At 34.6% G+C, this 25,203-nt stretch overlaps 2 protein-coding genes across 2 annotated transcripts; one reads left to right on the forward strand and one right to left on the reverse strand.

Annotated features, from left to right (window-relative positions):
- The first annotated feature begins 970 nt into the window (after nt 1-970).
- On the forward strand, nt 971-12,852 carry LOC145204428 (anaphase-promoting complex subunit 2-like). The gene is made up of 18 exons (XM_080076968.1): nt 971-1,211; nt 1,320-1,414; nt 2,044-2,185; nt 2,733-2,902; nt 3,504-3,648; nt 4,020-4,164; nt 5,088-5,207; nt 5,661-5,778; nt 7,115-7,290; nt 7,678-7,769; nt 7,933-8,064; nt 8,122-8,190; nt 8,519-8,650; nt 9,294-9,423; nt 10,106-10,202; nt 10,693-10,861; nt 11,656-11,763; nt 12,213-12,852. The coding sequence occupies exons 1-18, from the start codon at nt 1,101-1,103 to the stop codon at nt 12,312-12,314; spliced, it is 2,253 nt and encodes a 750-aa protein (XP_079933094.1). The 5' UTR covers nt 971-1,100; the 3' UTR covers nt 12,315-12,852.
- Nucleotides 12,851-25,184, reverse strand: LOC145204429 (uncharacterized). Its single transcript, XM_080076970.1, has 10 exons — nt 24,998-25,184; nt 24,300-24,407; nt 23,040-23,206; nt 22,491-22,657; nt 17,366-17,455; nt 16,587-16,754; nt 16,135-16,289; nt 15,535-15,650; nt 14,068-14,678; nt 12,851-13,082 (listed from the first exon to the last, which is right to left on the reverse strand). Exons 1-10 carry the CDS (start codon nt 25,168-25,170, stop codon nt 12,909-12,911), a joined length of 1,929 nt encoding a protein of 642 aa, XP_079933096.1. The 5' UTR covers nt 25,171-25,184; the 3' UTR covers nt 12,851-12,908.
- Nucleotides 25,185-25,203: the final 19 nt, after the last annotated feature.

Consider the following 25,203-nt stretch of genomic DNA (forward strand, 5'->3'; position numbering starts at 1 on the left):
TCTGGTGCCGCGACCCCTTTAAAACAGTTCCCAAGTTGCGGTGACCCCACGCATAGGCGCCGAGTTTTGCAAAAATGCAAGGTGGTGGATTTAAATTATGACGTCAATTTTATGTCGTCACTAATGCGTGCAGCCAAACGAGCTCCAACTCAAAGCCCAATATACTTTTACTAAAAAGCAAAGTTCGTCAATTTTAACAAAAAAATGTTTTTAAAATAATATTGATTTGGAACAATTCGCTTTAACGTTTTTTTGGTTTAGCAATGTTTAGAAAAAGTTCCGTCAAGTCGTTGCTTTTGTATCACCCAAAGTGACCATTTATTACAGAACTTTTCCTAATACTTGTCTTTCGATGCATCATTGACAGCCTGAAATTTTACAAATTAAATTTTAGTTCTGTGACGTTCACTATTAAGTTATAATTGGAGGATAGTGATATTATCGCGTGAATACAAAACAAGTTGGCAGGTTCTGACTTGATGATTATGATTATGTGAATGCAGTATTATTACCTAATAATACAAGGCAATAATTAGCATTTTGTGAAAACAATTAAGTCTTCGAAAATTAAAGATCCACCCCAGATGTAGTTACTAGTTTACGTACTTTGAAAAACAATGAAGGGAAGGAATGTGGTGCCCAGTTCTTTTGTTTTTTATTTGTTAAATTAGTCTATGGCCTAAAATGAGTTGGGAGCCATTCCCTTAGGCGACCCCAGGCAAATTGTCAGGCGACCCCAGTTGGGGTCGCGACCCACAGGTTGGGAACCGCTGCTATAGGCTATAGCCTTTCCGTTTTTTCGGAATTCAGGTTTCAAAAAATGGAAGAAAAATCCGATTTTCGGTGGGCTTTTGCCGAAATTTAAGCTAAAGGGCTTGGTTTTTAAACAATTGGGTCATTTTTTGTTTATAATCCACTAACCAGTAACTACGGTACTGACCATGACCAGTAAATATTTTTTTGTAGTTTCTATATTGCGGTAGTTTCCCGAAATCGAAACCATCTTTAACAATGTGGCGGGTGAATGACTGAATGTTTTGAGTTTCATGTGAAATTGCTTGGTTTTTGTTTTTGCCTGGTTGATTACGAAAACTGTGAACATGGATCAGTTACCTTCTGATCCTGTTGTTTTGATCAATGCCATGAAACAAACTGACACGCTTGAGTTCTTTGAAGATCTTGTTTTGCTGCATTTCAAAACGTTTCTACAGGTAACCGAATTTTTAACTTAACCCAAAAAATCTTTGAAACTCCTGAAATTTCGTTAAAATGTAGCTAATGTAATGCATAGGTTTACTGATTTCACTTTTTGTTTTTAGGGCACAGTTGTACCTGCATTCATGACTGAAATATCAAAAGATTCTTGTGAAAGTGTTCTTTCTGCTGTACAAAAACTTTACACCTCTGTTAATTGGTAGTTATTAATTTTTATGTTGGAATGTAAAAACCATGCCTAAAACCAATTATTTCAGACCTAAAACCAAAATTTGTCTATATACCTTGTTATCATGACTCCTTGATTGGTTCAGTCTATATTTAGTAAAGTTTTTAGTTTTTTTTTGCCACGAATTTACTTGTGCAAGTAAACATGTCACAAACCTGTAATCGTGAATTGAATAAGACCGAATACATTTAAATAAACCAGTCTGCATAACATGGCAGTTCCCGACAAGATCTCCCGCGTGCATAACCAATATGACCCGGGTGCGCGCGTGCAAAGCCAAGTTCAGCAGGCGCAAAGCAAGGAAAAATAGGTCAAGGCAGTACAATCAAATGCCTTTCGTGCGCAATTTTCACGTGCAAACGCCCCAAAATTGGCGTGCAAACATTTTTTTTCAAAAAATAATTACGCTTGCAGCTGCCACACTCTGCAGACTGGTAAATAAACACAGCTTTTTAATCATCTTTTTGTCATATATAATTGACCATGATTTGTAGTCCCAAGTCTTTAAATTATCTTTCAGTATTGACCCTATTTTTTGATCCGTATTGATAATGTTGACATATTAGCAGTTGTTAAAGTTGGAATTTGTTTACCTAAAGGTTCCTAGAGTATGCTGAAGCATGGAGCGACCAAGATAAGCTAAAAGATGAAATTCGATCTGTTTTGCAAGCTTGTCTGACATGGGAAATTCCTCAAGCGTTTCACGAACACATGCCAAAGTTATATACATACTGTTTTCAGGTTAATGTCTGTTTTAAACTTTAAAACTGTTTTAGTAGTTTTTTATGTGTTTGGTATTGTTATATGTAGCTTTCCATGGACTATAAACAACACAAATGTTTACCCTCGAAGATAATTGTGTGCAATCAACTGCCATGTATTTATTTTTTAAATTGAATCTTTGACCTGTTTTTTTTCATATTCAGTAATAAACTGTTTTTGCTTAAGTAAAAATAATAATTAGTGACATAAATGAAATAAATTAAAAGCACCAACTTTAATAATACAAATATGAAACATAATCCAACAATAGAATTTCATCACTGCAGATATTTCAGTCTAATATGCAACAAGTAACTTGTCCTGAAACAAAATTGTCCACAGTCATTTGCAAAACGTTACCAGATAGGCAATGTATTTTTTGATGAAGTTTCCTATAAACAGCCTATGAAGCCATAGTTTTACAGATTTTGCAGCACAAAGTCACTTGAAAAGTTTGGGTCTGATTGTTGTAAACAAACCTACAACACAAGTTTACTAAATCACTGATTATTGTTTTCTTCTACAGTTTGATATTTGGCACAAGGAGCGATCTGACACAAGTATGGACACAGATGTCAGTGAGAATGAAAATGATGAAATACAACTGCAATGGAAAGATAAAAAACAAACGTTCAAATACTCAAGTTTCACAGACTTGGTAATGGTTCCGTTTCAGAGTATGGTTCATGCTTGGCTGTAAGTTTACATTGTTTTTTTTTTGTGTGTTTTGTTTTTCTTCATGAAACTAAGTATGTTCCAGGATTTGAATTATTACACAGAGCTATGGTTTCTGCTTCGTTTAACTTTCTCTAGAACAAAAAATGCATAGATTCAGTGTTATAAGAACAACTTATCGGTCAAATCTGTGTAACAGTGTGCATTGGATTATTGCTTTTATAAATCAAATATTGTTACATTAAACAGGGGGTCAAATGCAATTAAATAGATTAGATTGCAAGCTGTACCTTTGTATACCACAAATTGACTTCACTTTGTTGCATTCTAAACAGGGTTATATTTAGTTAACTACTACAGTTAAATCTAATGGCTTTTAGATTGCAGAAAAATAGCACCAGATGCATTGATTTGCTGAGAAAAGTAATAGTGGTATTGTTCACTAGTATTGGACTGAAATAGTTTGGTTATGCACGCATTTAATTCCAAATACTTATGCAGTTCACACACCTTTAAATTAAAGAGCAGCATTTGGCCAACTGGTCACAAGAAAATTTATTAAATTTGCAAGAAAAAACACAGATAAATAACTTTTGCCATAATATATTTATTACTGTTGCAGCCCAGCTTTGGATTTAATGAACAAATTCTGTGAGTTGCCTCTGATGTCAATGTTGGAAACGGAGATTGATCGTTACATTATTAAAACTTGCAGTGGGGAATTTGAACAACACTGGGTTGACGAGAAGGATGGCCAACTTGAAAATGTAGGAGTAAATAGAGACAGTTATTAAAAAATGTTTGCTTAATTGTTTGCACCTGTATGTTAACCCATACACTTATTTTGTTGCAATATTTTGTTGCAGGTACTTTCAAAACAATGAAGGTATTCAGTACAAATTCTATAATATTTGCAGAAACTGTAATATTGGAACAGACTAACTATATGTATCTTTTTGTTAATATTCTGTTGTTTCCAGGCATATTCACAGACTTTCCTTTTTGTGTATCACTTGTTCTACATCTCTTCAGGGCATTATATATTTTTGTGTTATGAGTCAATTTTTTTCTAACTAAATATCTTTTTTTAATACTTTAAATATTTTTTCACATGTTAGTTTTGGTTATTTCTATTCAGTGGTTGCAGAGTCAAGTTATGAAATGGCTTGATGGACTTTTTGGTAAAAACTACAATCGAAAGTCGTGGAGACAAACACTTCTGCATTTTCTCTACACATCATACACAAAACTAAGAATAAGAGAAATGCTCAACATTATCACAGGTATGTGTTCATAATTAACTTTCTTTGTTTAATTTTAACATTGACCATATACAGGGGCGTATCCAGAAATTTTTAAAGGGGGGGGTCCAACGTTTTATTTTGGGAAATTCCCTAATGACGTCATTATACGTAAAAACGACGCGTTAAGCGGCAAAACGCTTTGTCCAAAATTGTAAGCAGGCCCAAAACCGAAACCCGGCCCAACTTTCGGCGGTTTCTCTACCTGTCCAATTGACAGAACGACAAATTATTTTAGCAAAAGCTTTGTAGTTTTCTAATCCCGCCGCTGCTATTTAGCTTACTCAGCAAAACTGCAGTCAGGCAATCAAAATCGTTGCTTAAAAAAACGGGCAGCAATTTCTAAAGAACTGAACGCCTTTCTGAAGCGGCAATCCTACTGATAAGTTGCGCAATGTAACGGACGCACTAAAGTTGGTAACTGCAGAAGGCAAAAATTGTGCCTGGCGAGTAACAAATTACGTTCACCTGTGTGGGGCAAACTAATACGTGTTTGTCAGGTCGAAACTGTTAAGTTATTTTATTATTAACAAAGTTAACAGAAACAATACAACATTAAACGTTTTTAACCATTTTTACTCAATTTACATTCTTTTACTGCAAAAACAGTTGCATTTAGTACATTTAACACTAACAAAAACCAATTAAAACCAGCGTTCTAACCGGAACGTAACTTTCTGCTTGTTAGCGCATAAAAGTCCTTGTTAAACCCTTGTTACGTCACAATTGGCGATTAGATAACAAGCGAATACAAGAGATTGGAAGCTCACGATTTTGAGATAACGACTCCCTGTTATCACGCAACCGTAACCGAACGATTTGAGCCTATTTAATTTACCCACAAAATTTTTGAAAAGGGGGGGGTCCGGACCCCCAAACAGCTTTCTAATCATGTTTGTTTTCAGATTTCCCAGAAAGTTCTCCTGTTCTAAGTGACCTTCGAATTTGTTTACAACACACCAGGTTACGACCCCGACTTATTGAGAGTCTGAAGTCGGATTTCAGTAATCGCGTTTTACATCCTGGTAGGTGCTGTGGATCAAATAATTAATTTTCCATGAAATAAGCTCTATTTATGTATTTGTCTTTATCAAAACACAAATGATGAATGTCCCTTTTTTAAATGTCCCCTCAAAAGTGAAGTTGTGTGTTTTAAATAAAATGTCATCACCAATACAAATTAATGTGGCAATACAATGATAAGTTGGTACAGAAAGTACACACAGTTTCGACCTATAAGCTACTTGGTTATTGTAAATCCAGTTGTGTTTTTGGCTTTTATCCTGCAAGTCCCAAAAAACTGGAGTGCCGTAGCCTGGCTATACTAGCCTGCACAGCTAATGTCTTGTTACCAGCTGCACTGATGAGGTCAAAACAGTGTGCACTGTTGTAAACGTTTTTTGAGCTAAAAGCTACTATTTGTGATAATGCAATCTGGTTGTAAATAGATTTATCACACAATTTTTTTAATTTTTCAGGTGTCAGTACTCAAAACATAATCTCGGTGTACATCAGCGCAGTAAAAGCACTTCGAGAACTTGACCCCACTGGAGTTATGATGGAGATGGTGCTTGAACCATACACAACTTATCTCACGTCAGTTGAATTTTAAGTTGCAACAATATACAAATCTGGTTAATCACATACCTGTTAACTGCATAAAAAAGTTAGGCAATTTGAGATGTCACTATTTGGATTTGCCTGTATATAATTTTTATTACCATCACCTCAACCAATGGTTCCCAACTAAGGGGGAATTCCACCCAAGGAAGAAATTTTAAAACTTGGGAGGGGAGGAATTTACTCCAATTTTTACATGTGGTTTGTAAATAGGCACTTATGCTCTAGGAATATGACCTGTGAAGTTGTTAAAATACTCAGTTTTAAATTATCTTAGTATGGTTTAGTACAGTGGTCTTCAACCTTTTTTATAGGCAACCCCAATTTAAGGGAAAATGAAATCAGAATTTACATGCGACCCCATTTTTTTCAAAAAAAAATGTTTTTAGTAATGCTGAACCGAAAGAACAATTACACAAACTGTACATAATTACAAACAAATATGGCGATACAAAAGTATTCCGAAAAAAGTTTTTAAGGCGTTTCATTTAAGACATAAACCCAATTTTCAGAACACAAACTTGTCAGATTGTTCAACATTTAATTTGCACTGTTAGTGAGATGGTTGCGCCTGTATACTGTCCACAAGTTTTTGAAGCCACGGCTTGACTTTGCACAAGCTTAACCGCATGTCATGCTCCACTTCCAATCGATTACGTTGTTTCGTTTTTAATACACTCATTGCACTAAATCCTGCTTCACACAGCCACGTGGTTAAAAACGGGATTAGAAAAATTTGGCATAGTTGGGTACGTTGCATAAATAACTATTCACTCGTTCTGGTGTCACCTTAAATAATACAAACGTATAGTGTTAAGTCATAATACACGTTGTCGAAACCCATTGTTGCGCGATAAAGGCATTTTGTGTTTTTCCACTACCACGATTTAATTGCAACAGGAGGTAGCAAGCTGTGCTACAAAACAAGAGCAAAAGTTGCGATCTAAAAGAACATAATATTAGTTTCATTTTCTGTAATCAATTTTAAAATGCAATAAATTAAATTCGGCGACATTTCGCGACCCCAGAAAAAGTTTAGGCGACCCCACTTGGGGTCGCGACCCATAGGTTGACGACCACTGGTTTAGTATCTAGTATTTAGTATTAGGGAGGAATGAAAATGTTTTGAATTGTTAAGAGAGGAATTCATTTAAAAAGGTATCACTGACTTAAGCCAAGCAACAATTTCATATAACTCACCTTAACCACTTAGTATTTGTTGTTTCAAAAATACTTTTTATGGTCTTTGGCACTAATATTTCTTTGCAAAACAGCCAAAATTATGGAAACAAATGTCATTTATTTTTTACAGACAACGAGAAGATGCAGTTCGAATGATAATGCAAGGATTGCTTGGAGATGACGGAAGCAATGATTTGGCAGCTGAGTTGGCAAAACGTCAGGAACCTAATAATGGAATCTCCTGTAATGAAAGTGCCACCAAGTGTCCAGAAGATTGGCTCCCAGACCCACGAGAAGCTGACCCCAGTAAAATTTGTTGTTTGTATATTTTTAATTTTTTCGGTTTAATATAGGTACCGTAACTCGTGATCTTAATCAAGAGTTTTTTTTGTACAAAACCTAAAGGACAAGACTTGACTTTATGTACAATGTATTGCACAACAATAAGTGTTGTTTGAAACAGTCTCATGGCCATATTTCTCGCTTTTCTCATTAAACTTATATGAAAATCATTACCACTTTTGCTAGTACAATAACTAAAAATAATAAAAACATGAGAAAATTATGTAAAGTTAAAGGTATCACTATCAAGTTTTAACTTTGTATCAGGTCACCAGAAAAATTAACATTTTGAAACTTGCTTTGACCCCTGAAAATATTACAAACCACCAATATACATAAGTTACATTTTAGACAAGGCAGACAAGTCATCAAGAACATCGGACATTGTTACTCTGTTTATCCGAATGTATGGAAGTAGAGAAAAGTTCATCAAAGAATATCAGGTTTGTTATGCACTTGTTTGTAAATTCAGAAGGATACTCTTCCAGGCTTGGTGCTTGTTCTAATACAATTCTGCTGCTAAGATTTCATCAATCAAGTAAAAATAATCTCAACTCAATTCAGTGTAGAATTCTTGTTTGTCAGTCATTTTTTCATATTTTTTAGAAACTGCTGAGTAAGCGACTTTTGCAAACCTGGTACACCGAGAAAAATGAGTCAGCAGAAATTCGAAATCTTGAACTTCTGAAGATGCGATTCGGCGAAGATGACATGAATAAGTGTGAAGTTATGCTAAAGGTTGTGTTTTTCTCAAAGATATATCTAAACTGTTTTAACAGGCATAACTTTTTTTAGGATGTTGCAGACAGCAAAAGAATTAACTCTTATGTTAAAGATGAGTTTCTTAAAAAGGAAAATACAGAGGTAATGTAAAATTTGCTTGATTGATAATCCTTTGTCATAATTGATTGGTCACTTTTTTACGGTTTTAATTCTGTCTTTTTTTGTAAAACACGTAAATGTTGTGAACAGTTTAGTAATAAGGCAAAAAAGTAATACCCTTTTTCAAGTTACCATGTGGTTCGCCGCAATTTTTCCAGATGTCACATCAACAATATTCATACTAATGACTGTTCCATGTGTAAATTGAATAAAATTCTAATGAAAATATAATATACCCAATCCTTAACCAAATTTTAATGTACAAACACCCATTCTGCTTTTGATTATTAATGCGATGTTTGTCATAAAGCCTCCTATTGAAGTTCGGCCAATGATTGTGTCATCACAATTTTGGCCTGACATCCCTAACCAAGAGTTCGAGCTTCCCAAACCCGTCACAGAATCACTTGATTCCTTCTGCAAAGGCTTTGAAAGTCTCAAGGTAACAATAAAGCTTTGCTCACATAATACATTTGTTTGCTTTTTTCATTTGTGTCCTTGTCTAAATCAGTAATTCTCAACCGCGGCTCTCAGGGCCGCATGTAGCTCCCAACTGCTTATTTTGCAGGCAATTACAATTTAATTTTGTAAGTCATATATGACTTGCTGTTATAACAGCAAAAACTTTATGTCTGAAATGTTTGTCTTATAAGTCAGTATTCTTTCTGCAGTGAAGTGTTATTAACAAAAAGTAGCCTTTCAGATTCTTGTTGTTTGTTGCATTCTTTTTTGCGACTCCTTACACACTTTTGGCCCTGACAACTAAAAACACATTTTTTGGCCCCGGCAACAACACTGGACTAAATGCTTACGCTTACTGATCCCTTAATAGATTATTTTTTATTGCCTCACAGTGTTTTCTGGGTTGGAGCAATGCCGCTCAAGATTATTGGTTAAGGCACACCACTTTTGCGTTAAATCCATTCTATCTGCAATTACCAAATCTTAACCAATTTTTGCAACTTGCAAAGTTTGGACACATACAGGGTATTTTACACTACTGTATATCAAATTGAAACAAATTCTTTTCAACATTAAACTGGATTATCTAAAAATAATAACATTATGTATTTAACACTTTACAGGCATCAAGGTCATTAAAATACATACATGCTGTTGGTTTGGTTGACATTGACCTTGAATTTAAACATCGAACAATCAACCTGAAAGTTCAACCATTGCAAGCTTCAATCATCTATCATTTTCAAGAAAAAGGTAAACCCCAAAACAATCCTATTCAAGAATTTCTTTGTCACATATAGTTCCAGAACTTTTTTTTTTGAGTGATGTTATAAATTGTGTATGTTGTTGTGCTAAATTAATGAAATAAGTTACTCTACACCAGGGGTGGGCAACCTTTTTTACTGTGGGGCCAATTACAATTGCCAAAATTAGATCGCGGGCCGCACCTGTGAATAACACAAGGCATTTTACTTTGTTGCATACCAAATATGCTTAAATACAAGCAAAATTCACACTTGATTCTTGCCACATATTGCCAGATCGCAGAAAACTAGCATTAGGCGCATTAATCTGCTCAAAAATATATAACAGTTGGACTCGTTTGCCAGTACATTTTAAATCCAAGCGTCTCTGCGGGTCGCACAACCTTTAATGAAGGGCCACATTTGACCCGCGGGCCGCAGGTTGCCCACCCCTGCTCTACACTTTAGGATGAAGTTTGCCACTTTTTAGACTCAAAATAGTGCCTTGTACCAGTAAAAAGCATTTTTAAATACAATATTTTGCTCAATGTGACAAAACTGTTTGTAAACCATAAATAGACATGACCAGAGTGAAGTGAACTGTTTAAACCTACAGTACCCCAGGCTAGGTATTCTGTTGGATAAAATACTACCTAACTTGTAAACATGACAATATCATTGTGTTTTTCCAGAATCTCAGACCCTTATAGAGTTAAGTGATACTTTAAAAATTCCACCCACTGTTTTGCGAAGAAAAATGGGATTTTGGATCCAGCAAGGAGTAATCAAGTAGGCAAAAAAATTCGGAAGCTTCTTTCCTTTATCTTGTTCTGATAAACAATTATCTTTTTCCATAAATAATTGTATTGTTGTCGCGATACAAGAACCTAAGATCAAAAACTCAATTGAATGTTTTTGTTGCCGTTGATAGTAGTCATGTACCAAATATTCAGTTTGCCGAACCGAATCTTTTACTAACACAAATTGAAAGAGTAAAACAGGTCTTTTCTGCTTAAAAATGCATCACACAATCTTTCAAACATAACTAAAATCATGTCAATTAGTACTGTTTTTGAAACATTATCGTTTTTCTCACTCCTGACAAAAAGTCAGTAATCCATTGGCAGGCTGGCGATCTGAAACGACAGAAAATTTAAAACGATATTGAAACACAAGCACTATGTTGTGTAGAACCACTGTTTGCCTGGTAGATAAACCTACATTTCCGATTAGGTGCATCTCTAGTTGATTAGGACTAACATTCTTTGTGTGATGTCAGGGAATCCAAGCCAGACACATATGAGATTGTGGAATTGAATGAGAGTTCCACTTCTGGTGGTCCCACTTCATCCTCCGTTGCATCCAGGATTGCTGGAGGTTGCGAAGAAGAGGAAGAAGATGGGGTGAACTCGGATACAGAAAAAGATAAGAGAGAAAAAGATGAACAGGTAATGGAGTGAGTTTTACATAATAATCTGAATATATCACTAGCTCTGTCCTGAATGCAATTTACAAGTTCAAAGGTAAGAATAAAGAAATTAAGTTGTAAATATCACAAATAAGATTGATTTCAGGGTGGTAAATGGCAAAAAACTGTTGTAACATCAGTAGGGATGGGCTAAAACAGAAAATGTTATGTTTGGTCGAGCACCGAGCATCTCATGGTAATCCTCGGTGCTTGGCTGAGCACACTCCAGGCATTGTGATGTCATAACCATTCCCTATTCCACGCTAGTTTTGTAGCTTTCCAAAGTCCCTTACGTCACGAGCGATGCATTAAGCTGAACAGGCCAAAGAAGTATGCTTTTTTCCACCATCTAACGCTATTAAACAACAGTCATTTTTGTTCTTCCCCTTTCGAACACTAGTTTCATTTGTTAGCAGCACATGAATATGCAAATTTAATGCTCAGGTCAGTTTGTGCAACTGCTCGGCGAATCATAAAAAACAGCGATGCTTGGTACCGAGTATTAGGGTTCTGGCTCGGCTCATCCCTAAACATAAACTTTTGTCCATTTTGAGTGTTCACACCTGGCAGTAAAACAAGTTATGTTGAATTAGTTGATTGTAATCAGGTAAACTAATCCCAATCCTTCTTGACACTGGTTGTGCACAGCATAGTAACCAAAACAATGTTAAAATAATTACATCGTGGACAAGAAAATTTTTTGACCCAACCTTACACTAAAACATATATGCTCGGTAAATAATAATGATTGTAAAGTTGATTTGTTCTTTGCAGTTGTTCTGGAATTATGTGCAAGGAATGTTGAAGAATTTTGAATCGCTTCCACTTGAACGAATCCATAAGATGTTACAGATGTTTGCAATGCACGATGCTGACATGCAGGTATTTGTTAGCTGTTAAATCCGTCACCAGACGATGTAAAAAAGTAATATTAGAAGTAAAAAAAGAAAAAGGTGTTTTGTAAAGCAGGTTGTTTTATTTGTTGGAGGTTTAAATTATGATGTCAGTTACCTTGTTATTATGTACAATATGTTTTTAACTTTTAGAGTAGTTTTTTGTGTAGGTGTTACTTAGAGGTATTTAACTTCTGATGTAAAAAACTATTATTATTCGAAATATTATAAATGCACACAGCGTCAGTACCAACTGTGCAAGTAATGGGTTGACCCACTTCTGGTGTATGAAAATGTTTCCATGTTTAATTTTCTTAACTTGCATGACCAAATTTACTTAAACTCCACATAATCTTGTATTACATTAATGGCAAAATTCCAACTAAAATTGCCTACTGCATTTTTCCTGTTGGTGTAACATTCCTAACATATCTGCAGATCGAAAGCGGGCAGCTGCGACATCTATTGAATGCAAAAGTCCAGAGTGGCTTATTGACAATTGAACAGGGAAAATATAAACTGGTGAAAGAAAACACATGAAAATCTGTACAACAACATGCCGAAGAAAACATTGCAGCGTGAAGCCGTGAACCAGAAACTCTGGTGATAATGGACCTTGCATTTGAAAACTACTGGCCTGTACAATTCCAATTAGGCCTTTTTTCAAATTTTTTGTTTGTTTCTATTTAAGTTGTAGTCCTATTCTTTGTACCTCTTGCAGAGATAATGCTAAAACTTTATTTCTAAAAAAAGATTTCCACTTTTTTGTTGTTAAAAATTACAAACATTCGCTGGGATAAACATAACTTGCTTATTAATAGTTGCAAGTTCAAAATTGCAAAGTTCTACAAACATATACAAGATACCATTTTACCTTTTCAAAATGTCCTCACATAATTTTTCATTTTTTAAATTTGACGTTAATATATAAGTACCAAATGTTCTGGTGTGACTCCTACTTGGCTTTGGTACACTGTATCACAAATTGGTAACCACAGCTTTATAGACTATTAGATTCCTTATTGCTACAATGCTTTTGTTTCATTTCTATTTCCTTAAATACACAAAACAAAATGTCTGTGTCTCAAAACCATTTATTGGCACTTGTCAGTACTTTATGACAATGGAATCAAGTTAGAAAAAGTCAGAGGCCTTTTTCCTGATATTTCCAACCTTAGGTGTCCCCAAAGAGTACTTCTTTCGTTGTTTAAGCAACCCAAAATCTGGTGTCTTGTTCGGATCAAATGGTTTGGAAGAGGGTGATGGACTGACCGCTGATGAGCGATCGTTTTTGCGAAAAGGTTGCACCTAAATGTTAAACAAAAACACAGAATTTTTAATGGTATTTTTAAACAACAAAAAGTAAATTTAAATGTGAATGTAAAAATGTCGAACGTGGGTAATAGATTGTGCACAAAAATGAACATGTTTAGTGGCATTAAAATTCAGTAGAGTATCCATAGGGAACATGGTTTGTTAATTACAAAGAAATCGCGAATAATTTCAGCCACTGATGTTAAACTCATCAAACAGTTTTGTTAAATGCACAATTGCAGAGTCAATAACTTAAACTTCTGGTAGTACTGTAATTTTGACTCTTGATTCCTACGATTTTTTATGGCTTCTAGTAATTGTGAATTCTGACTCCAAGGTTGCCATTTGGTTTAAATGGTAAAAATTTTGGCTTTCCAATGCACCTTAGTTAATTTTTTTGGTGTTTACAACGGCATGTCTTGGAGGCCCATTCGCCACATGGAGCATTTTTATAGCATTTGTAATAACATTGTATATTGCACTTTGGGAGTTATAAAAAAAATGACTCTGACTAAAAGGATATAAAAAATGGTAGACCTATTGACTGGGTGCCTCCTAGGAGATCCAAAAGTGCCTAATTTTCGATAGGTGGCGTAAAGAGCTGAATTATTTATTTAGCGGCTATAAATGGGTTGGGTTGGGAAATATTTACATAAAATTTTACATTAATAACTAATTTTTGGGGTTAGTTTTATTGAATTTTAAGTGCTGATACCTTACCCCGACCCTAATAGCCCTAACCGTTAGTATTTTTTGAGATATACCGTTTTAAAAATTAAGCACTTTTGGATCTCCTAGGAGGCACCCAGTCAATAGGTGTACCATAAAAAATGACTCTGACTCCTTGAATTAAAAAAAGTCAGACTTTTTGAAAAACCTAAATCTGCAACCCTGGTTAAATGTATAGTTTGCATTATAGCCTATACCCATTTCAACTGCTTTATTTTTTGGGGGGGTTGGTTTTGGACACATCCTTTACCTGTATTTTAGACATTTCAAACGAAACTCGTTTTGTTGAATGTTGAGAAGTTGCAGGTAAGCTTTTTCTCTTAATTCCTTTAGACTTCTCCTTTTGTTTTTTATCAATTTTCGACGCAGCAACTCGCAGAAACGATGAGGTCACAGGTTTTGCTGGTGATGTCATAAAATCAGCAAATTTTTCTACTTCTGGAATTTCCTCAGACTTTAATGCAGGTTTAGGTTTTACACTATTATTTAGTGGAGGACTTGTGGTTGTTAAAGCGTTGTCAATATTTTCATCATTACTACAAGAGTCATTGGACAATTTTTCAAGCAGTTTTTGACGTTTCAGTAGCTTAACTTTATCACTTTTTGTCTTTCGCTTCCTTTCCAATGACTTCTGGCCAGCATTCAGCTCTAGCATTGTACTGTCTACTTCAGGAACATCAAATACACTGTCATTAAGATCAGGGGAGCTTCCAGCAATTACAGCTTTCATATCTTCATCTGAATCAGTCTTTTTGTTGTTTTCCATGTTTGCAATTTGTGACTTTGATTTTTTCCTTTGTTTTTTCTTCTTTTTCGACTCACCAATGCTTGGTTGAACTCCATTGGTGATAGCATTTGCCTCTAAATGATAAAATTACATGGTTAGTAACCTATAATCTAAACAAGCATAAGGTATTAATGTTAGCTATTTTAATGAGTGTCTCCTCATTCCAATTAACATAAACTATTGTAAAAACATTTCTATACACCAAACTATAACCACCCGTATTTCATTTTAAAACTGTTCCAAGTTGGTCTTTATTTTAGAATAGTGCTCTGCAACAAAAAAACAAGGTGAAACCCATGGTGCACCGTAACATGGGTGTATACAGTGGTGGGATTCACCTTGTTCGCACCGGTTCTATAGAATTATGTTTTTATGAGATCAGCCAACCGGTTAGCATAACTGGTTGCAGTCAATGGATTTTTTAACAGAACCAGCTGAAAAATATGACTTTTGTGGTAGAGCCGACTGACAAAAAAAATTGAATTCAACCACTGGGTGTATACATGTACTACCAATTCAGAACACTTTTATTCTCCTTGAAAAATCCCATTGCAAATTTTATTTTTTGTAGCTTAGCATTTTTATTTCATGTCAGTAACTAGCCAAAAAGGTCCTTAATTGTTAAATCAACCATAAAAGTGCTTGGATCACAGCATCGATTATAAAGGTATATTGGAGATGTAGAAAAACACTGTTCTAGAATATTACGACAATTTGGTAATGTTCTGCAACTGAGGAATCTTATAAACCAGAATTGCTACTTGCTTAAACTTAATAAATATACTGTGTAATTGAATCAGGGCAGAGATACACAAATATTTTTGTTTCCTGAGGTGGCTAAAAACTTGTAAAAACGTTTACTTAACTCAGTGAAAGATTGATGACGGAATTAATAGGAATATTTTTTTATATTGTTAGTGATGCTGTTACCTGCTGTAACAATAGTATCAAACACTTCATTGACATCCGCCTCACATATCGAATCATCAACGTTTGCAGCTTTCTTTTTAGTTTTTCTATGTTGTTTCTTTTCCATTACTCCAGTGCTAAAATAAAATATATGAAGCATCATAAGAACAAGTTTGCACAAAGTATACCAGAGTGAGAAACTTAATATCACCAAAATATGAGCAAAAACCTCTGTCAAGAACTTTTTGGACTTTGGGCTTATAAATGTTTTATTATACTGTGTAGAAGTCAAAATTAAGGTCAGAAAATTTCAATGATAAAAGCATTGTTGTACTTCTTTCTTTATATCAGAAAAACAATTATAGCAATTTATATATTTATCTATGTACAACTGAATATATTAAACTATGTTCAAAACCAAAATTAGAAAATTTCAAAGAAAAGGGAGTTTGTTTCATATATCGGAGAAAAATAATGATTACAGTGATTTATGTTTTTGACATTCAGTTTTTAAAGTACCAGATATGCAGAGGAAACAAGTAGTCAGCAACAAGTATACCCTATTCTAGAACAGTCAGTTTTCCCCATATAAGTATATATCCCATTAATTGTTCAGTCTACCTGTGTTCATCCTCTAATTGTGTGGCTAAATCTTTCAGTATATTTTCCTCTAATTGCTTGGAGTTATAATCTTCATCAGGCAGAATATCAGGAAGGTCATCCAATGGCATTTGACCTTCAGCGATGCCGCGTAGTTTTTTGACAATTACGTAAACCTGAAATTAACATTAATTGCAATTTGGGTTGACGACAGTGGTGGGATTCAGCCGGTTCGCACCGGTTCTATAGAACCGTCTCACGAAATTTTATGAGATCAGCGAACCGGTTAGCATTACTGGTTACTGTCAATGGACTTTTTGTAACAGAACCTGCTGAAAAATATGACTTTTGTGATAGAACCGGCTGACAAAAAAATTAAATCCCAGCACTGGTTGAAGATAATAAATCACCAAGCAGAACATTTTAACGTTGGCCAAAAAAATGCTGTTCAATAAAAGTTAAGCAAATTTTACCTTTTTCCTGTTCCTCGGAAGTGAAGTTTTATGATTAGCCGTTTCAAACAACAAATCCGCAATTGACGAATAATCAAAATTTAGTATCGGTTCTTCAATGTCATCATCATCAACTTCATTTAGTTCATTGACCAGTTTTTGTGCTGGCTCTGATTGGTCAATAATTTCCTGTAAAAATAAAAGGGAAAATATGCAAAAAAACACAACAATTAAAACAATCGTTTTCAAAGTATGTAGTTTACAAAATATCCAGCTTTTGTGAAGAGTTTGTCAATAAGCATTAAACATCCACCCCAACTGACTAACCTAACATCTGATTCTAAATTGAATGGTAAGAAAGGGGGTGATATAAACCAATTGTATTGTCAGTTGAACATCTTATTTATATGATAAATGTTCCAGTTGCATAAATATTTTTAAATTCTGCACTGATGAGACTTAACAGGCAGTGTGTATTGTCTGCAGCTAACTCTGCAAATTTTTTTCCAGCTTTAAATTAATGATTTTGTAAAGTGAGAGTAAATGTCTTGATTCAAAAAAGTATTAGATCGATTATAGTTCACAAACCTAATCATGTTATGTCTGCAACTTAACTTTCTCTCATCAAACCTAAGTAAATGTCAATCTGTAGTGATACTAACATGAATTAAAAAAAAATATGCAGAAAATTAAAAAATGTATATTTTAGGAAAAAGGTTTGGTCTGTTATTTGTAGCCTATAAGGAAAGTATATACATTGCAATTTGTGACAAAATTGAACATTAACACAATTTTTTTACCTGAAAGACTTTTTCCAATGCCCTGTCTCTTAAATCTTGTACAGGTGTGGAACAAACCAACTGCACAATTGGAGTTAACAGAAGATTTACCTATAACACAATCTTTTGTTACAAGCTTACAGGCGAAACACCAAATACCATTATTGTTTAGTTTCTTTTATCATGTATTCATAAAAAAAAATTCTAAATAGGTTACTTTTGGTAAACTGCCATTAGGTTTTACCTGATGTTATGATACGGTATAGGTAAGCTTAAGTCAAAAATGTAAAGTTACAATGTGAAAGTTAATTTTTTTGGTGACCTGCCCATTGAGTTAACCTAATGTTTTTGGCAGTGTTTCATACTGGAACGGAACGTTATACCGGAACGAAATAAATAATTTTTGGCTCAAATACCGGAACGAAATACCGAAATAACAAAAATTTAAAATACCGGAACGGAACGAAATACCGTTATTTTTTATTCCGGTATTTCGTTCTGAACATTTGACATGAAACAATTGCTAAAAATTTTGCGCCGTTAAGCTGTTACAATTTACATTCGTTTGACCATCATTGACAAATGTTATGTGACGTAACAACTACCGACATACTTTTTGTGTGTTGCAACTTTGTTTCTTTTTCGCCTAATAGCTGTAAAGACCACAAAGAAATGTTCCTTTGGGGTCATTCCATGTCAAACGTCCCAGAAAAATGGCAAAATGTAACCCACCCTCTCAGATTTTTATCAAATTTCATATGTCCATGCAGCTAGTTGCACTGATTTCAACAACAAAAAAATTTTTGAAATCTATCAATGTTTCACGAAGTTATGACATTTTGAAAATATGTCAAATATGTGATCACTGCAGCGACGCGCATCAATGCTTTTTGATAATACTGTGTTTAAAATGTCATATTTCTTTCTAATTTGTATATTGTGGTCATTTTAGTAGGTTAGGTGAACCTTTAGGACATTCTCAATCACCTCATTACAGTTTTTCATGTTTTTGAAATATGGGTCAGTAATTGAGGGGGGTTCAGTTTGGGGGTATGCGAATGTGCATTCATGCGTAACGACAACTTTAAAAGCTCATATCTTGAAGAGCACACTAGCCAGAAAGTTAAGTAATGGCTCAAATGAAAGCTCTTGCTGAGTACTTTCCTTGTTCTTAATTTTATGATGCTTCTCTGTAATTTGTTTAAAGGAGGGTCATAATAAAACACAGGTTCATTTTTCGGATATTTTTGTGATACTGCGTCTATTATCTATACTTTATGTGCCCTAATTTGTTATTAAAAGTTGTTAAGATGCAAAAGTTTAGTGTAGGTGTCTCACTGGATACTGAATGCCACAAAAAGACATATCCAACACAAAAACAAGGTATTTTACCAATTGACTTTCTAACAGATGAAGAGCAAGTGCTTCTGAATATTCGAGTAGCTGCTGATAAGGGTAATGAATGTTGTTTGGAGAACATATGTATTTTCCACAGGTACAATTACATTGGTCGGTACCCTTTCTTGCAGAAGAAGTGTTGTGATCCTTTTCGAGTCCACAGTTAACCAGTCAAAAATCTTAATATACGTCCTATCACTTGGGAATATTACCAAAAATATAAAAATTACAATTTAAACATTGTACCGTGAAAAGGTGTGATTTTCCCTTTTGAGGTAGTCTTTTCTCTTGACCAGTTGCTTGGGTATCATTGTGGGGACTTGTATTTTTCTGCTATCGTACTGTCACTGTTCCTAATTTTTTTTCATTTTAGAGATAATGTTGTCAAAAGATTTTATTTTCATTTTGTCTTCGTCTTTAGTGTCAGGTTGGTCTTGCTATAGGTCTACATCACTGACATTAAAAAAATTGGACATCTTTGCATGAAGGGTATCATGAATTTGACATAATTTTCTTTGCCCATAGAAAATGTTACTGCTTGAAGGCACACTATGCAACTTCACAGGTAATCACCTCAACGCTCTGTAAACTTTCATTAAGCTTGCTGAAAGATTCGTTTGCTTTAACAGTAGATGCAATGTTACATATTTCACTGTCAGTCGAACTCGAAGCTTCTTCATTTGATGATACATTTTGAAGGATAGTTTCTTTAAGTCTTGTACTGCATTTGGCACACACCTTTTTTTTCTGGTACAATATTTAAATTACAATTTTTATATTTTGGTAACATTCCCAAGTGAGTGGACGTATACTACGGTTTTTGACTGGTTAACTGTGAACTTGAAAAGGATCACAACACTACTTCTGCAAGACAGGGTACCGACCAATGTAATTGTACCTGTGGAAAATACATACGTTCTTCAAACAACATTCATTACCCTTATCAGCAGCAACTCAAATATTCAGAAGCACTTGCTCTTCATCTGTTAGAAAGTCAATTGGTTAAATACCTAGTTTTTGTGTTGGATATGTCTTTTTGTGGCATTCAGTATCCAGTGAGACACCTGCACTACACTTTTGCATCTTAACAACTTTTAAAAACAAATTAGGGCACATAAAGTATAGATAATAGAAGCAGTATCACAAAAATATCCGAAAAATGAACCTGTGTTTTATTATGACCCTCCTTTAAACAAATTACAGAGAAGCATCATAAAATTAAGAACAAGGAAAGTACTCAGCAAGAGCTTTCATTTGAGACATTACTTAACTTTCTAGCTAGTGTGCTCTTCAAGATATGAGCTTTTAAAGTTGTCGTTACGCATGAATGCACATTCGCATACCCCCAAACTGAACCCCCTTTAATTACTGACCCATATTTCAAAAACATGAAAAACTGTAATGAGGTGATTGAGAATGTCCTAAAGGTTCACCTAACCTACTAAAATGACCACAATATACAAATTAGAAAGAAATATGACATTTTAAACACAGTATTATCAAAAAGCATTGATGCGCGTCGCTGCAGTGATCACATATTTGACATATTTTCAAAATGTCATAACTTCGTGAAACATTGATAGATTTCAAAAATTTTTTTTTTGTTGAAATCAGTGTAACTAGCTGCATGGACATATGCAATTTGATAAAAATCTGAGGGGGTGGGTTATATGGCCTGGGCAGTTGACATGGAATGACCCTTTGTTAAGACCGAAATACCGAAAAATACCGTTATAAATTTATTTCGGTCAGACCGGAACGAAATGAAAATATCGGTCCAGAACGAAATAAATGATTTGCTCAGAACGAATAATGTTATTTCGTTTCGTTCCGGTATGAAACACTGGTTTTTGGCATTGGCAAGTTTAACACAAAAATGTAAATATGCAATGTAAAAAGTATTGATATAATCGATAACAACTGTTACAAACGCACTCTCAAAACTAAAAAAATAACCAATGTCCTCCTACAAAAAAATGTACTTATATATCATGTAGATTTTCCTGGGCGGGTTATAACTGTATCAAAACTAGAAGGGTGGCTTAGCACATATTGCCCTTGCATATACACTATAACCTATTTTGAAACATTGATATATTTCCTATGCTTATTTTATATTGGGTCCCATACCATCCACTGTCTTTTATAACCTTAGTTGTTTCAGCAAGCAGAAACTCATGGGTCCCCACACATGCAAAGTTGTAGATAATGCATTTCAAGAGATAACCATGTGAAAGTTTAGTGTTGTAAGGTAAAACGCAGTGATCGGGACTGGGCTTAAATATTAATACTATGTAGAGTACAAACTATATAAATTTAGGCTCACCCCAGGTATTCTTTGAACTATGTCCTATTTAACGTTCTTTTTCAAAGAAAGAAGGAGTAAGTAGTGGCACATTGGGGTAAAACAAAAAATGAATAGCAAATTCTACAAGCTGTCCAATTTTCATTAAATTCGAACATTGTGAAAAGGGTTACACTGTTTAGAGATTAGTTGGTTCAGTTGTGGTGCTACAGGGCAAAACATAACATTTGAGGACTTAGTATGTTTAATAAACTTTGCAAATTTCATATAATTAGGATGTTTTTTAAAAGTTCATTTATTTTAGGGGGCTAGTTAAATAAATGTTGGGGCTACAAGGTAAAACACATCAATTGAAACCTACAAATAGCATAGTCCACATACTACCCAAATTTTATCCAATCCCGACACTGTTCAAAAAACTGACCTATTTTAGGGGGCTAGGGTAACTAATGGGGTCCGACACACAAACTAAAAAAATATGAAACCTCAATGACTCAATCAATAGTACTGCAAAATTTCAGCCCAATCCGCCAATGTTTAAAATGTCAACCACTAGAGGTGTTTTGAGCAACAACCGTTAATGTTTCTTATGTCATAGGGCTGTTAACAACCCCCTAACTGTCATGGCACAAAAATGTTCACCAAGCAATCCCCAAAGTCACAAACGAGTAACATACAACTGCTTGCCCTTGTAACACTATTGAGCAACAGAAATCTTTCGTTTTTGGTGCCCAGTAACATACAAATACGTTTTACACTTTTGGGGCTTGTGGGGTAAATATTGGGGCTACAGGGTTGAACACACCAATCGACATCCAAATTTCAGCCAATTCTGACACTGTTTACAAACTCACCCATTTTAGGGGGAAGCGGGGTAAATACTAGGGTTATTTGGACAAACAAAGTGGGATGCACATCTACAAAACTTTATCTACCATCTGTATAAGTTTCAGCCACATCCATCAAACATTTGATGGAAAAACGAGTCGGACAAACTTTGGGAAGAAAATAACCCATTTTAGGGGGCTAGTGGGGTAAATACTGGGGTTATCAACAAAAACAAAGTGGGATGCACATCTACATAACTATATCTACCATCTGTGTAAATTTCATCCAAATCCATCTAACATTTGATGGAAAAACGAGTCGGACAAACTTTGGGAAGAAAATAACCCATTTTAGGGGGCTAGTGGGGTAAATACTGGGGTTATCAACAAAAACAAAGTGGGATGCACATCTACATAACTATATCTACCATCTGTGTAAATTTCAGCCAAATCCATCAAACATTTGATGGAAAAACGAGTCGGACAAACTTTGGGGAGAAGAAAAATGAAAGAAAACAAAAGAAAAAGAAAGAAAAAAACAAAAAAACAATTTGAGTAAAATCAATATGTGTCCCCTTCAGGGAAGGGGAACCATAATTCAAACCAATCAATTTACTTTGGTTGATGTAAGTTGGTCATCTGCTGTTGATGATAATTCCTCCAAATAAATATCGATAATATGATAGCGGAGTCCCAGCGGTGGACCAGTGGTTTTACTTGGACCTGGAGCAAGTGCACTAAGTGGAACGCTTTTCAAAATTCCAGTCGCCCACTCAATCAGCCCTGCGAGAAACAAAAACTTTTTCGGTGTTTTTTGCAGCGTTTTAAACGTTTAATAGGCAGTGGCTCAAATTTCAACATTTGACTTTTTTGTAATTAATCTTAAACTTTATCATTTTGCTTGTTTTAGTCAATCTCAAATTTTATTATTTGCCTATTTCAGTTTATAAAATGCCAATATAATATGCCAATACATTTACCCCAATAGATTGTGCTAATTTAAACTCAAACAAAAAAGTTTAAGTTTGACTTAAAAACAAGCAACATTATTCATTGATGCGTTGGTAACATTTTTATGTTATGAATCAGTTAGTATTTTATGTGTCTTTTTGGTAAACAGAAATTAGTGCAACTCATCAGCAAAAAGTCATAAAATACACAAAACCTTTTTCCCACTGATTGTCTTTCAAGCATTGGAACATGTTTTGAAGCAGAAATCGACAAAGAAGATAAAATTTATCCATTCGCAGACGATCAATTCCACGCCATTCACGGTGCATTGTTTCCAAAAATGTATCAAAATACATCATTGATGTCTTCATATTACGTAATCTGAAAAAATAATCAACATATTATCAAGATTTACCTATGTGCTCAATTTAGTAACATAAAGCAGTCTGAAGCTCTCACTGCTAATCACAATTTAGGGTTTTGCAAAAAAAGGAAATCGTAATGTTTTTTAAACATAGATTTAGGTATTGCAATTTCATTTTTGGGTTTTTCTTTGATTACACAAATACACAAAGCAAAATACAAACAAACCTTTGTTATAGAATTGGAAACTACTGAATTATTTAAAAGTTATTTAGTTACATCACATTTTTTTAGATTTTAAATTAAATGATTTTTAAAATTTCAAAAAGAGTTGTATTTGTAATGGAGCTAGGTGTGTTAAGATAGATTTGATATGCTGCTAAAATCATCTACACCAGGGGTAGGCAACCTACAGCCCGCGGGCCGCATCTGGCCCGCCAACCAAAATTACATGGCCTGCAACCCTTTAAGAAACTGCCCCCATTATTTTGGGGAACCACGTTGTTGTTAATTGTGCTAGGTCTGTGCATTTCTGTTATCCTCTATGTTATTGTTTTATCACAATTGTTATTCTGACAAACAAACTTAACATACGTAAATTCAGGTCCGCAAATACTTTGTAGTATGACCAACAAAAACAGTCCAATGCCCCGCGACCCAAATTACGGAAACTTACTGCCATGGTCGACACATTTATTGTCGCGGTGGGCAGCTTTGTCGCTTTAAATCCAGTTTTAAACATTGCCAAATACCGGGACAACTCCATCAAAATAAGCTGTATTTGAGAGTTCCAACAACATGACTAGAACACAATTAACAGGTGAAAAATCATACGGCCCGCCACAACTTGGCAAATCTTAGTTTTGGCCCGCTGCATGCAAAAGTTTGCCGACCCTTGATCTACACCATCACCCCTCATGAAACCTGATTAAAAGGGACTTTGCAGTCATTTAGGTTTTCGACTGATACAAGCATGTCAATACACCCTTCTAGTAGGTTAAAGCAAAACTGTGTCATTTTTACTAATGCAGACATATAGACTGATAAACTGTAATTGTGGTGACACTATAATTGGAAAATAATAAAACAAATGTGAAAAAAGTTCACATACTGTGGAAGAATGCCAGCAATTCCTTTCGCTAGTTCTTCTTGAATAAGAGGTTTATCTGACATCCACATGCAGTAGAACAAGCCTTTCCAGATTTTAATAAGCTCATCCCTAGGAAATAAAACATTTAAATAAGGTATACTTTGTGTAAACAAGATAAAAATATATATATAACTTTTTCAAAGGCAAAGAAACTTTAATAAAATGACAAAAAATGTATATACAGTAGATATCCAAACTGGGTATGTATTTTATTTACACATTTAACTGCCATTAGCCAAAAAAATGTGATAGCTGCAAAACAGGAATACAGTAAAAAGAATTAAAAAAATAGCTGTTCTATTTCTATGTCACTATGCAAAAACAACAATCGAAATATATAACAAAACACTTGCAATAATTTTTACCAGACTATTGCGACCTATTTCCATAAAAAGTTGCATTCATTTGCAGTTATCACTACTATGAAACCATTGAATCATGATAACTGGTCAGACACGTTATTTGGACTGAGTAAAACATATACATATAACTTTAAAGTTCAAAGTCATTTCTGGCCACCCTATTGCACCACATGTAGGCTATGTGTTCGAGACCCTTCAAAGGACTTCTATTAACTAAACTCAGTTAATCTAGAAAAATATAGTACTATGGTTGCATCATGTTTATATTCTTAAACTTTATATTAATGCAGCAATTACCTTACAAATCCACCATCTGGTCTTGCTGATCTTGCCATTAAATACTGTTTTAGCTTTTTAAAGGCACGATCTCTTCGTTTCTTTTCATTTGCTGCCAACCGTTGTGCAAATTTGGCTTCTACTGAGCCTGCAATCTGCATAGCAGAATCCTCTGCAGGTGCTTCCACAGTCATAGTGCACCTGCGTTTATCAGTTTACAGATGTTC

Source organism: Phallusia mammillata, chromosome 8, assembly GCF_965637545.1.
Source record: "Phallusia mammillata chromosome 8, kaPhaMamm4.hap1.1, whole genome shotgun sequence".
NCBI classification, from domain to species: Eukaryota; Metazoa; Chordata; class Ascidiacea; order Phlebobranchia; family Ascidiidae; genus Phallusia; species Phallusia mammillata.

Bases quoted from the DNA above. Each gene is read 5' to 3' on its own strand.
- LOC145204428 (XM_080076968.1), top strand. From the start codon at position 1,101: ATGGATCAGTTACCTTCTGATCCTGTTGTTTTGATCAATGCCATGAAA. The intron at 7,770-7,932 runs GTTTGTTATGCA...CATATTTTTTAG, and splicing joins AGTTCATCAAAGAATATCAG to AAACTGCTGAGTAAGCGACT. The intron at 10,203-10,692 runs GTAGGCAAAAAA...GTGTGATGTCAG, and splicing joins ATCCAGCAAGGAGTAATCAA to GGAATCCAAGCCAGACACAT.
- LOC145204429 (XM_080076970.1), bottom strand. From the start codon at position 25,170: ATGACTGTGGAAGCACCTGCAGAGGATTCTGCTATGCAGATTGCAGGC. The intron at 22,658-23,039 runs GTTTTGTGTATT...TGTTTCTCGCAG, and splicing joins AGACAATCAGTGGGAAAAAG to GGCTGATTGAGTGGGCGACT. The intron at 13,083-14,067 runs GTAAAGGATGTG...TTTAACATTTAG, and splicing joins TTGAAATGTCTAAAATACAG to GTGCAACCTTTTCGCAAAAA.